The following is a 13694-nucleotide window of genomic DNA, read 5'->3' as shown; positions in this document are numbered from 1 at the left end:
AATTCAACTCCAAATTAGACCTCAAAATCTTTTCTAATTTTTTTTTTCAGGGCAAAAGTAGGAAACATTCTTAAAGACCTTAAGAATCTAGAGCCTTCAGGAGAGACAAACATAGAGTATGCATTTATGGAGGTACCGAATCTAGAGCTCTGAGGATCTCTGCTTTCTGGAGTTCTTAGAGTATCCTGGGTCCTCCCACTGCCCCCACCAACACTCCTTCATTTCCTAGCAGTCAAATGAGCAGATTAATAATCGGTGGCACAAAGGTAAGCTTCCTGGTGACTTCATTACGGGCAGGTGTGGGGACAGAGCCAGGCCTGGGCCTCAGCAAGGTGCAGACCCTCCTCAGCCCCTTTCCTATCGCTGACTCTTGGAGCACAGTGCTTGGCTTCTCTGTGCCACAGGTTCCTCCTCTATGCAGTGAGGATGAAAACCACCCCCAGTGAGGAGTCTCAGAACCACATGGGATCATGTGTGTACCATCTAGGCTCTTGGTAACTGTGAGGTGCTTGACCAACACTTGGGCTGCCTGAACAAGAAAAGCCAAGGGAACCAGGAGCAGACAGGATTCTGTTTTCAGAAAAAAAGAGCTGGATTTCCCCCTTGCCCACACTTTGTCTCCATCACATCTCTGGCCCTGATGCCTTTTCCCTGCGGTTCCTTCCCTTTGGTTGATGTCGTCCTGTGACTGTGCCTCCAACATTGGAAACGGCTGTGCTCTGCCCGGAATCATGTTCATCTAGGTTAGGGCCCCAGACCTTGCCAGGAAAGAAGCATGGGCCTGGTGGGGAAAGGCACTGAGCTGGGCACAGCGTCCTCAGCCCGAGAGCCTCTGACCTCAACTTCTGGATCCCTGGGCCTACAGATATAGCAGGTCTTTCTGTACGTGCTGCCCTGAGCCAGAGCCCCACCTTCCACCAAGCTGCAGGACACCTTGTACAATCGAGTCTGGCTGTCACTCCCTTTGCTCATCCAAAAGGCTGACGCTTGTCCAGTGAAGTCAATAGAGTTGCCTTTCAGGGCAAAGGTTGTGCGTCTGGTCGTAGTGACAGTTCAGTAGGAAGGGCCGTTCAGGAAGGACAGTTCAGTTGTAGGAGCAGGGCTCAGTGCCGTCTATAATGTGGTTCCTGTCTAAGGCCCCTCCTCCCTCCAGGACTGGGCTTCTAGTCCTCTAGGCTCTTCTGATAGTGGGTGCTCAGGTCGGGTGCCTGTCCTCTGGAGGATGAGGTGTGAGGAGAAGTGCTGTGGACCCAGCAGCCTGCAGAGTGTCACTTGGGTGCCTTTACTGACCAGACCACTCTCTGCCTCCTCTGCAGCCCCTGTGCCTAGCCTGATTATCGCTACGACCACCACAGCACTATCAACAACATCACTTCAGAAGACTAAGATCCAAGTGAGTCCCGCCCATCATTACCAGTATTTTGTTGCATATATTTGGGTATTTTGTACTGAAAGCCTTATTTCTCTTAGGTCAGAAAAGCTGTGAGAAAGCAGTCCCTAGTTTACTTTGTGGCATTCGACGAATATGACAGAAACCAGGTAATTCTGAATAGGTAACCAGAGGATGCTTCTCTAACCCACCCCTAGTGTCTGGGCAGCAGGTAGACACTCCACACCCATGTGCAGGTGTAAGGGCTTTCCCTTCCTTAATGGTGGGCTGCTGGCCAAGGTCAGGGACTGGCCATTGGAGTCTAACATGGCATAAGACAAGCCACTGTCTAGTATCTTGCTCTCTCTCTCTCTCTCTCTCTCCAACAATTCATATTAATTTTTGTCACATTTTAAGGTAAATTACATGCATCAGCCTACTCTGCTACCAAACCCTTCATATGCATATCTTGAACTAGGGACCTATATTTGTTAAGTGTTATTTTTATGAAATAGGACAAACATAAGTGTATCATTTGATGAGTTCTGACAAATGTGCACAACCGATGTGTGACTACACCCCCATGAAAACACAGACCATTACACTTGCTTCTAGAAAATTCACTCTATACCCTTGTCTGGCAAAACTTCCTCCTGAAACCTAAAGGCACTTAATGTTCTGATTGTCCATCCATTGGCTGCTCTATAAAAAACCTCTCTTTAATGGGTCCATGTGGTATTAACACTGTGTTTTGTTGATGCACTTAGCATGGTGATTTGGAGATTTATCCCTCCTGTGTGTTTGCTGGGTATACTCGAGGCTTTTTCATCCACTGTGGCAGGCTGTGGCTGGCACGTTGTCATTCTTTTTCCTCCACGTGATGGCCCAGAGAGATGGCCCTAATATGTGCCATCATTGATGTGTCCTGTCTGCAAAGAACCCCAATATCCAGGGCACATCAGTGGGGGCACACAGGGACACAGGGCAGAGGAAGACTTTCTTCTGAGATCCGGTGGACAGGTCCCACAGGGTGGCCAAGAGACTCACTGTGTGCAGAGGGTAGAGCGGACTGTGGGGCAGTAGGACCCAAAGGGTGAAGGCAGGACCCACTATGCAGTGCAAAGACACAATTTTCACCAACATGGATAGCTACTGTCCCTCTATGATCATAAAGTTCCCCTTTTTCTACTATTACTGCCTCCCAGAAATAGCTACCATATATAATTGATCATATAGATGCAAATAGCTATTTATATATGCTTTTCAAGGTATTTTTACATTAATGGGATCATGCAGTTCATAACATTTTCCAGCCATCTGCACATACTCCATTACATGGATGGAGGAAACTTCTTTCATTAGTCTCCCCTGGTCGATATTGTGGTGGTTCCTAATATGTGGCTACAGCAGGCTGTGCACGCCCTGAGGCTCACCTCTCTGTGGGCATGGGTCAGGATTCCCCGGATCAATTCCAGAAGTAGAATTGCATCATTAAGAGGACACACAGCTTAAACGTTGGTCAGTAGAGTTGAATTTCTCCCAAAGAGCCGGTGCTGAGCAGCAGGTGGTGTCCCAGAGCCTGACCCTCCCAGGGCAGGTCACTTCCACCTGGTGCCCTTGTCAGTCTCATGGTTGGTTCGTTGTCCTTCCTCACTGCTTGGCTTCCTCCTGACCTTGTCAGCGGGCTGCCTGCCTTGCCAGCTCCTCTCTCTGGAGCCCCAGGAGGCCTGATGTAGAACTCTTCCTCCAGAAAGAAAGTTCTCATAAAGAAGGATCGGTCTCCCTGCCAGGGACTGGATGGTCCCTGTGCCACCCGAGAGCAGGTACACAGTGGGACTCTACCTAGGAGACACAGCTCCCTGAAAGCCAATGTTCATCCATCCTTGGCTTCATTCTCCTCCTGTGTGTGTTACTGTTGGAGGAATTGGGTGAGGGGTGTTGGAACCAAGGAGCAGCTACTAGACAAAGCAAAATCCTTTAAGTCCACATCTCTTCTGCTCAAAAGTCTGACACCATCACCCTGCCTTCCACTTACCGAGACTTGCCAGAGTGACAAGACCCTCTAAAGGGGCAGTGCCTTGGGGACACAGAGGGTGCTGCTGCGGAGGAGAAGTGGTGACTGAGCAGGGCCTGAAGGCTTCAGGGTGCACACTTTGGGAAGGGGATCACAGGCATATGGACAGCACGTGCTCTTCCTGAGAAGTGCAGGTGCTATGGGCCATCCCTCTGAAGCAGCCTCATGATAGCTGCTCAGAACTAAGACAAGAGCAAAGGGGGCAGAAGTGGGTCTGGAATGGGTACTTGAAGTCAGATCCTGGCCCGGTACCTGCCAGGGGTCTGAAGGAGGCCACCTGCTCTCTCTTAGCCTCAGGTTCCCTCTCTGAAAGCTTGGGTAGGAATGCCTAGCTCACGGGTATTAGAGGTTAAGGAAAGTGTAGATCGGCCCATAGTATACGCTCAGTTAGTGAGGAGTGTCATTTTGGATGAACACCGGTGTTACATGGCTTGGCCTGGCACAGATTTGCCCACTTCTGGTTCCTTCTGCCTGTGTGCTTGTGGCAGGAAGGCTCTACTCACTATTTTTGCCTCCTCTGGAGCCTGATCTGTCCACATGCAGCCAGCTGACTGTTCCCTTCTCTGCCTGTATCTAGTTACAGTGTGGGCTGTCAATTTACAGTTCTGTCTTGCAAGGAAATGCTTCTTTGCAATAAAAAATCCTGGAATATAAATTGCAGATGACACTTCCTTGAGACTGAGAGCCAAAGCTCTGCCCAGGGTGGCCTAGCCTGGCTGGCAAAAAGGTGCACAGGAGATAAGCCCAACTGCTCCTTCCTGGCCAATCACAGAGCCCTGTGTCATGGTGGGAAGGGTCCTTATGAAGTGTGAGCCTTGAGCAGGCAGCCTGGCACAACTGAGTTCAAAGCAGCATTGTACTGTTGGTTACTGTGTGTGGGAGAGGACGTGTCACTTACAGACATCAAGCCTCCGCTGGGTGGACCACTGCCATCAGTGCCCTCGGGGGCCAGGCTGGTGCCGTGAGCAGGAGGCATGTGTCAGGCCAAGCCAAGGATGGTTGACTGCATGTGGGGTGTAGTGCAGCAAGGCAGGCGCTGGCCCCTGAGGAGCTCCCCTGATGTGAATAGGGCCCAGCCAATGGTTGACATGCAGAAGTATGAACCCACCATTTCCAGGTGTTCCCATTTTTGAAGAATGCTAGTGATCTGGGTTATTAGGGAAAATGTGCAGGCTTTAAGTGTTGAGACCCATTTTTGGAAGACACTTGAATGCCTAACAAACCACAACAGCAGCCAGCATTGGGCCACAGGCCCAGAATCTATTTCTTCAAAGCAGAGAATTTGCAAACACTGCCCTGATCAATGGGAGTTGCAGGGAGACCTGAAGCAGGAGAAATAAGGGCAGCCAGGTCCAAGGTTGTGCTATAATAAAGGTTGTGTAGATAAATAAATTGAGCTAGGGCAAACCAAGCTTCCAGGATTGGAATGACCCAGTCTGGGACAGGAGGCAGTGATGGAGGCTAATGACCTTGGGCTTGCAGTTAAAGACCCACATGTTATCCTGGCTAAATCCTTAGGGACCAGTCTACCAGCTGTCTTCTCTATCCGCTGGTGTTTGCTTCAGGGGAGGCTCAGCAGCCTGGTGAAGATCTAGGGTCTAGACCTGCACCTCACATATTAGTGTCTCCACACTGAAAGAGGAAGTGCTTGTTGAATCCTGGGTGGGTTGTGTGTAGTCCATGAAGCCTCAGGCAAAGGCAGGGGAAGAGCAATCATGTGAGACTTCCAGAACCACAGCTAAGACAGAACTTACCTTTACTTTATCTTTACTTTAACTTATCTTTACTTCTGTGCAGGGTCCTGGGCTCTTTGCCTGCCTCATCTGAGTCCCAGCCATGCTCCTGGGGTCTCCAGCTTCATTGTCCTAGGTCTTCTCTCATTAATGTGGGAGACCCCATGGAGAGGACTGTCTGCACCCTTCAGCATGTACTTGGGCATTTCAGGGTCAGAAATTTATGGCTGGCATTGCCCCTATGCAATACTGAGGCTGAATGCCTTTAATGGTGTCCCAGAATCAGGAGTGGAGAGTGGCCCTGAATGCTCAAGGCCCCTTTTCACTCAGAATGGACCCTCAGAGAGAGACTGGGTGAAGATCGGGCCCCAGGGAGTCCCGCATCTAGGTTTCGACATGTTTGCTTTCTCACAGGAGTCACTGGGAAGAATCAGAGGGAAGGCAGCCCTCAGTGCTACCTCACAAGATCTTTGGATGTTTCCTTTGCAGAACCACATATGCACAATTTTTCATAATTGGCATGGATCTAACCAATAACAAACAACTTCTTTGCAAATATGTTAAGAACAACATCACTGTCTTTAGTAAGTATACCCCTTGGTGTCTCCAAGTGACAAATGCCCTACAAAAGGTTGCCTTCCCCTCAGCCACCTAGGCCTTCAATGCCCTTGCTGGCCATTCACTGTGGGCACTGTGAGGATAGATCAGCGTGGACACGTAGAAGGAGGGACCTGACTGGGAAGCCTGGTCACTTACACCTCAAAACTGGGAAGTCATCAACCCCCAACACCACAAGAGCCTCTCAGAGCAGGGCTTTAACCCCTGCCAAGAATGGCTGTGCTGTGCTGGGTGTGCCCCAGAGCTGTATTCCCCCTCCCTTGGCTCAGCTCTTACTCATCTTCAGAGACAAGGACCCAAATACATTGAGTCTGCTGATGAGAAACACAGGCAGCCCTAGGGCTTCGAGTCTGGGCCAGGTTCACTGGTAGCCTCCCAGGAGAATGTGTGCATCTGGGATTGAGAGAGGATGCAAGCTGCCAGAACAGGACCCTGGAATCCTGGCACAGGCACACATCACATGTGTGACCTTGACCAAACGAGGGTTCTGTTCTCAACCTCTTTTTCCTCTACTGTAAAATGAAGCCAATATGGTAGCTGGGCTGACTAAGTCATATCACGTATGTAGGCCTATAATTGGGAAATGCTCAGGCATCAGGTGTTCTTCCATGGTGGGTGAGCGGTCAGAGGAAGCACACAGTTGGGCAGACAGATGTGCCCTCAGCACTGAGGTGGGTGTGATTCTCCCCAGAGAGCGGGGTGATACAGTAGGACTGTCTCCCACTGAGCCCCCAGTGCATCCATTGGACCTGATGAGATTATATGCAGTGAAGTCTTACTGCAAGGCCATCTGGTAAACCCATAGCAAATCCTCTCCCCCAGAGCATCTCTAGCCCCTCTCCTTTCCGTGGGTACACAGAATGGGGCAGGGAACTATTGTTGCCACACTTCCACACTTGCAGTGTGTAGATGTCCTCAGGAAATGAGTTTTCTTTGTTCTGTACTTCCTCAGGAGTGGCTTAGGGACTGAGTATGACTTACATGGAGAACTAATGTTGATAGTGCACTCACTACATCAGGTAATGTGCTAAGTACCTTGCGTATGCTATCCCCAAAATTCTCAAATAGACCTACTGTCATTTCTCAGTAGAGCTGTGGAATGAGGCACAGGGGCAATTAATGATTTTGCCCAAGGCCAGGAGCCAGTGTAGGAAGAGCCAGAAAGTAGACAGGTGATCTGATTGCCTAGTCTGGGCCTTTGCCCTACTGAGTTGATAGTTCTTGAGGAACATTAGACACAACCTGTCTCCTAGGAAATGTGCACAGATACTTCCCCTGTGGTCTGTGACTGTACTGGTTCCCACTCTGGAGATCACCAGTGTTTCTCTTCAGTGTGGACCTGTGCCAGGGCCTCACATGGGAGAATCCAACATAAATTCCTGTTCATCTCAGCTGATGGCCAGTCTGAATCCATTCAGAGGCTGGTCGGAAGTGGCCCAGCAGGATTTTTTTTTTATTGCCAAGACCTCTGATGCACTGATGAGGAGTGATTTGATTTTTTTTTCTAATTACATTTTTCTGAGATTTACACATCTGAGAAAACATTTTAGAAAATATAGAGAAGCTTATAGAAAATGTTAAAATTAACATTTCTTTGTGTTTTATCTTTTCTGTCTTTAGTGTATAATGTTTTTATGTTTTAAGCAATTCTGTAACATGGCAAATTAAGTATTCAATTTAATCAGTTAATAGTGGTTTGAAAACTTTACACTCTGGCAAGCTTCTGGGCCTCAGTATGCTGGCTGCCTGCCATCAGCTATTCTCTGCTGGGAACACCCTACTGGCAAGTAAACTGCATTTCTTAGGGATTTTTTCCCCACTAACCCCAACCATCCTACCTCGCCGATACAACTCTTTTCCCATAACCATACGTGGTGATGAACTTTTGTTATCATCCCAGTGAAAGGGTCAGGAGCTTATAGCTAATCTGATGCGTGAGTTAGGGCCAAAGCTCACCCACAAGAAAATGAACCATTCTGAGGGAATATACATGACTTGTGACCAAAGTTCGGGGTATGAAAAGAGGCCTCAGGAGAGAGAGAGTGCCACAGCTACAAGAGACAGAATTGTTCTGGGCCTCTTGAGTGCCACCTCCCAGCTCCCGCTTAAGCACAAAACAAAACAAAGCCCCTCTTCCTTCCTCAGGCTTTGCTATCTCATTAAATGGTACCACCATCCCAGTCGTTCCAGCCAAACCCTGCCCGTCAACTGTAGTTCCTCTTTGCTCTCACTCCGTATCTAGTCCACCAGCAAGTCCTGCTGCCCCAGTGTCCAAAACATACCTGGATCTGGCCAGCCCCTTGTCAGAGCCATCATTCTTAGAATAAAACCCAAACCCCTTCTGAGGGCCCACAATGCCCTGCACACCTCTCCTCACTCACGTCTTTCCTCAATAAGCTCAGCTAGCTCTGCCCCAGGCCCTTGGCACATGCCGCTCAACAGGTTGAACACTCTTCCCTTGAATATTTCCTCAGATTTCCCCTCACCTGGTTTCACCTTCTGGATCTCCTCCTCAAAGATACTTTATTTTTAATAGAAATTTTCAACAATATACAAAAGTAGCAAAAATGGTATCATGAACTTGACACAGCTTCACCTACTTTCAATAATCAACACTGGCTAGTCTGTTTTTGTTGATGCCTCCATCGTGAATTACTTTGAAGCAAATCCCAACCATCGCATCATTGTGGGATAAATGTTTCAGTTCCCCTAAGGGAAATGGTTTCTCTAAAGGACAGGACAGGCCCTGCATTCCTAAGTAGCTGTCCCTTCCCTTCTGTTCTCTATGCCTTCTGTGGCTTATGATTGTCTCATGACTTGTCACTCTCTGCATTTATTTTGTTCTTTGTTAGTTATTTCATTGTCTGTCTCCCTCCCATCCCTCAAACATAGGGCCCTTGAGGGCAGGAACTCAGCCTGCCTTTTCCATTCCAACCAGGCATTGCACAGGGCCTGGTGCGTAGCAGGGGCTCAGAGGAAGGCAGCAAAGGGAAGCTCACGTCTACCAGAATGTTGTTAGTCTGCTTGTCAGGGACCAGCTGAGGGGAGATGGATGGATGGACATGCTCATTGACATTATTCTCTTGTGGTTTTCTCTTAGCTAATAAACCTTACCCTCCAAAAGGAGACTCAGTACTTTGCCCTGGCCATGAATTTAAGACAGATAGACAGTAAGTACCCCAGGTTGGGGGTCAGATGGGCATTTTTGCCACCATGAGGTGTACAGAGTGTGGGATGCCATGTCGTGGGCAGTACGTGCCTAACTTAGGGAGGACTCAAGGCATCCTGGCCACCTGCCCTGGTGGTGGTCCCCAGAGGCACTCAAGGATTCTCTCAGCCCAGGCTCTGCTGGGAAAGGTAGGATTGGGAGGATGATGTCCCTGGGGATGGTAACTGTGCTCCAGACAGCCATTCAAGAGCCAAGTCAACATGCACTGTAAATAGAAAAGAGTCAGTGTTGGTGATACCAAGCCACCCTCCCTGGAAAGGCATCTGTCTCCATGCAGGGCTCCTTGTGCCTGGACACACTTCAGTGCAGAGGTTGATCTTGTAGGAGTTGGGGTGAGTCCTCCTTACTCATGCCATGTGCCCACTGATGGACCCAGTGCCTGATGATCAAAATCATTGCAATATAGAAAGCTGCTGATTACAGCTGAGCCAACTGCAAGAACTATACCTACCTAGATTGGTGGTTACCATATTCCTTTTCTATGCTTTAGGACCCTTGTCGTGCAATACAGCCTGGAAAAGGGCAAAACATTCAGAGGCAACATGATTTTCGTTGGCACCGACTGTGTGAGGGCCAGGGTGGGGCTGCGGCCTCCCTCCTGTACTGTCCAGGACCACTGTACGGGAGGAGCAGACACCAAGGGAGGCAAAAGAAGGGGAAATGTCCCAGGCAGTCCAAGCAACTACTTTGTGCAGACAGGCAGCTGGGACAACTTCTCACAGCCAGCTTGGGGCCCTAAGCCCTTCATCGGAAAGCTGTCCACACATCGGGCTTGTGAGGTGCCCTGGGAGCGCTTCTACATGAGCACCTGCCGTGTAGCCTCCTGTCCAGGTCCTGCAGAACCTCTGCTGTCTCTCTCTGGGAACCAGTTGTCCTTGAAGGCACAGGAAAGGGAACAGTTAGAGCTCTAAGCAGAGTCCAGAAATGGTGCTGGGGCTCTGCCACCCCGCCTCGCCCCTTGCCACCTCCGCTGACCCAAGAATAGCGGTGGGGAGCTCAGGGCTCCATCCTGCATTCCAGCTGGGCAAGTGGGAGAGGCTGGGAAGCTAGTGTGTTAGAAGCCTGAGTCCAGGACATCTGGGGACAGCGGGGTGCACCAAACCCAGGCCCCAGACACAGGGGATCTCGAAGGTGGGACCCACTGTGGCCCTGTGCAATCAGGGTGTTTCAGCAGCTGCTGACACAGCTGAACCCACACACGCCCATCACTGCCCGTGAGCCCAAGCCCGCTTGGGGAACACCACTGTCATTTTGCAGAGGGCACCAGCCTCCCCTCTGTCTCTGCTGCTTTCTCGTGCTCCTCAGCCATCCGTCTCCACTAACTCTCTGACCTCTGCTGGACCTTGCTCTCCGGCACTTGGTGGGAAGCTGCCAGGGCTGTGGGGAGGGCCTGGGACTCAGCTCAGGGACGGGCACGTGGGAAAGAGGGTGCTGCTCCCAGGTGCCCACTTCTCGGAGCTCCACGTCACCCGGGCACCTGGGGCAGGGCAGCATGACGTGGGCGACAGAGCACGTTAGGCACAGGAAGAGGGCTGCCTGGGAGGAGCGATGCCCGTGCCTGATTGCCACCAGCCTAGTGTCCAGTCCCAGCTGGGAGGGTTCCAGCAGCACGGACAGTCCTCTGACTGTGTGTTCACTTGTGCCAGGACAGGCACTCACCGACCAGCAGACCGCACTCGGCCATTTGTCCCTCAGGAGCCTAACTGACAGGCCGCCCTCAGCAGGCACATTTAGGAAAGAACTCAGGAGGAGCCTGAGTTCATGGGCCCCCACCCTGCTTCCCCCTCCTGGGCACAGACTCTGTCCCCTGTAGCTCCCCTGCCTCAGGGAAAGCCGAGCATTTGGTTTAGGGCAGGACTGCACCGCGTGTGGCTGAGGAGTGCAGTGAGGGCTGGCATGTCACACATGGGGATTCCAGTCTTTGTCAGGGTTCTGGGCCAGAGCCTCAGAACGAAGCCAGTGGTGGGCTCTGTGGCCCAGGGCTCTGCAGCGGCTCTTTGAGTGCCGTCTTGTCCTCCAGGCCTTCAGTGCTCCCTGGAGGTGGGGAAATCTGAGGTGAGTGGGAACACGCTGATGTACGGGTGTTGCGTAAGGTGCTGGGGGGAGGCACCCAGTGAGGGCCATCCAGACCCACCCAGGACTCTGACTTTTGTGCTTTTTGCAGGGCAATACATCAGAGCCCACAGGTGCCCCAAAGGAGGAGACTTCAGTCCCCACAGTTGTCACACAGAAGACAACAGTGCCCACAGTTGTCACACAGGAGGCACCAGCACCCATGGCTGTCACAGAAAAGCCTACCCTTGACTACCTATTCCCATTGTTCATCCCAACTCTGATCATTATCGTGGTGGTGATCTGCTGTCTCTGTTGCTGCAAGAAGGTGAGTGACCCCTGTGAGTGATCCACACGGCCCTATGACACAAACTGTCCCCAGGCCACAAGGTAACCAAGCCCGACTCACCCCCTGATCCTGCCAGTGGGCAGGTTCCCATCAGCTCCCAGTTCATCACATGAGCAAACACAGGCACAGACTGTGTCTACCATTCCTGGTCAGAGACTCAGCTTGCATCTCAGGGACCCCCTGCTTCATGCTTGTTTCCAGAAGTGGCCTATGAGCTACCCTGTCCTCTGGGGAGAAGTCACCCCAGTGCCCAGTGACAAGGGAGGCATCACAGCAGCCAGGCTTCTGAAGGACTCAGGGAGACCAAGCACCAGAAGAGGACTCTGATGCTGAGGGAAGATTATTACAATACACAGGTGAACATTCAGAAAAGGAGGCTTCGCTTTCAGAACTTGGTCCCTGCCCAGGCTCTGATGTATGTTGGGCTGCATTTTGTTGATCTCCATCCCTGTCACCCGCCAGGGCAAGAGGTTTGGCCACAATTATATTTTAGTGACTACAGGCTGGGGAGGTTGGAGGAGAGTGTGTTACTTGGCATTGAGCTGTGAGGCAGGCCCGGCCCAGATGAGCACAAGGAGCCAGGGCCGGTGAACTGTCTGTGGATCCTCAGGGTAGAAGTCTAAAAGAGATCCAGAGGAAGTAGTTATAGCAGGACACTATGTCAGAGGAAGGGGACCGGGCCTGGGTTTGGGTAGGAAAAAGACCCCACTGGCCAGCGCTGTACTGACTGATGGCACTGTTGCCTGAGGAGGCTGGATCTGCCAGGGGCAAATGAATGCAGTCCGGGCCCCTGCAAATGCTTCCACCCTGACAGCCCTCCTGTCCACTGCACAGCTCTGAGACCAGGATTTTCCACCAAAGGCAGATCCCGGCACCAAAGGGACAGGAGAGACTTTGTCAACCTTTGGGGAAAAGGTCATATTTACAAATAAATTGTATTTCCTGGTTTTTACCATGTGGGACACTGCCATAGTGTAGGATGCTACTGATGTGTCCTTAAAATCTCCCAATGCACCATTGCTGAATGGCCATTAAGAGGTGCGGGAGTGACAGATGTTATATGTCTGCACCAGAAGCTCCCAGACAAAACGGCAGAATGTGCTTTCTCTTCCTAGAAGCCAGAGACATGTATACAGACACGTACCCCGGTGATTGTCCCTTCTTGTATGTACCAGGAAGACACTATAAGTCAGATAGAGGTGAGAAGGGCCTTTAGGTGGGGCTGAGGGACAAGGGAGGGCAGCCAGTCCATGGCCCCACATGAACCGTGGCTTGGGTGGAGATGAGCTTTGTGGGCACTACATCGATCCCTGGGCATGGGAAAAACTGCAGAGGCCATCCCGATCCCGGGCCCCAGGAGAGGGCAAAGAGTGTGAGGACTCTTGCCGTCACCAACACCACTTGGAGCCTGGCACCAGGCTTGGAAGGGGCCCAGGGTTTCAGATGTTGGTGGCTGGACACAGCCCGCCAGTCCCAGGCTGTCTGAGGTTGTCAGTGGCTCCAACAATGGCTTCCATTTTCCTGGCCACCAGGCAGAGGAGTAAAACACAAGCTCAATCACAAACAGTCTCCCACAGGTCAGAAAAAGAATCCTTTAAGGAAAATTCTGAGCAAAGTTTGTTCCATGAGTCAGCTCAGCAGAGTGAGGGACTAAGCTAACTACATTGTCCTTGGACGCACTGACATGGGGACAAGGGCCTCAAGGAGGAGGAGGCTGTGAGGAAACATCCTCACAGGAAGTGCTAGGGCCGCACCCTGGGTGGGAGCTGCAGGCCCTGCAGGGGGGCATGAAGACAGGGTGGGGAGGCCCCAGGCAGCCCTGGCTGAGGAAGGAAGAACCCCATATTCTTCCTTTATGGGCTGTGCCCTCCTCCTGGTCCTGCATCTCTGGTGATGCACCTGTTGCAACCATTCTATACCAGGGCCCGGGCATGTTAGTCCTAGTCCAGCTGTCTCCCTGTTGACCCTGCAAGGAGCCCCAGATGGCAACAGGACAGCCTGCAGTCAGCCTGGGGATTCAAAGAAGCCAAACCACCTCCAGACAGGGCAGAGGTCATGGGGCTTGCTCCTGCTCACAAGGCACAGCCCCACCTGCCCCCTCAGTAGGGCCCAGAGAGGCCTGAACTGCAGGTCCTGAAGTTCGGAGGCCACCTGCCCCTGGGTCCAGGGCCTCTTGCCGCTGTCCTCCCTTCCTGTCTCCCCAGCAGCCCCGGGATCAGCCCTCGTCCCCATCTGCTCCTGGTGTGCCCCAGTGCAGGCCCTTGTCCTCT

The 13694-nt window shown here is 51.6% G+C and overlaps 1 protein-coding gene across 3 annotated transcripts in view; it reads left to right on the top strand.

The window, feature by feature from the left end:
- The window catches only part of LOC147576036 (uncharacterized), an 80615-nt gene that overhangs the window by 56206 nt on the left and 10715 nt on the right, over positions 1 to 13694 (top strand). For 2 of the 3 annotated variants that reach the window (XM_086680210.1, XM_086680209.1), the window contains exons 5-8: positions 1317 to 1393; positions 1471 to 1539; positions 11188 to 11403; positions 12540 to 12623. In XM_086680210.1, coding sequence (XP_086536336.1) covers positions 1317 to 1393; positions 1471 to 1539; positions 11188 to 11403; positions 12540 to 12623 — 446 coding nt within the window. The remainder of the gene's footprint in view (positions 1 to 1316; positions 1394 to 1470; positions 1540 to 11187; positions 11404 to 12539; positions 12624 to 13694) is intronic. The other variant, XM_086680211.1, reaches the window with a different exon arrangement.

Source organism: Puma concolor, chromosome D2, assembly GCF_028749965.1.
Source record: "Puma concolor isolate L17-30 chromosome D2, mPumCon1.1.hap2, whole genome shotgun sequence".
Classification (NCBI taxonomy): Eukaryota; Metazoa; Chordata; class Mammalia; order Carnivora; family Felidae; genus Puma; species Puma concolor.
The sequence above is the reverse complement of the archived record's forward strand: the minus strand, read 5'-3'. Positions and strand labels throughout refer to the sequence as shown.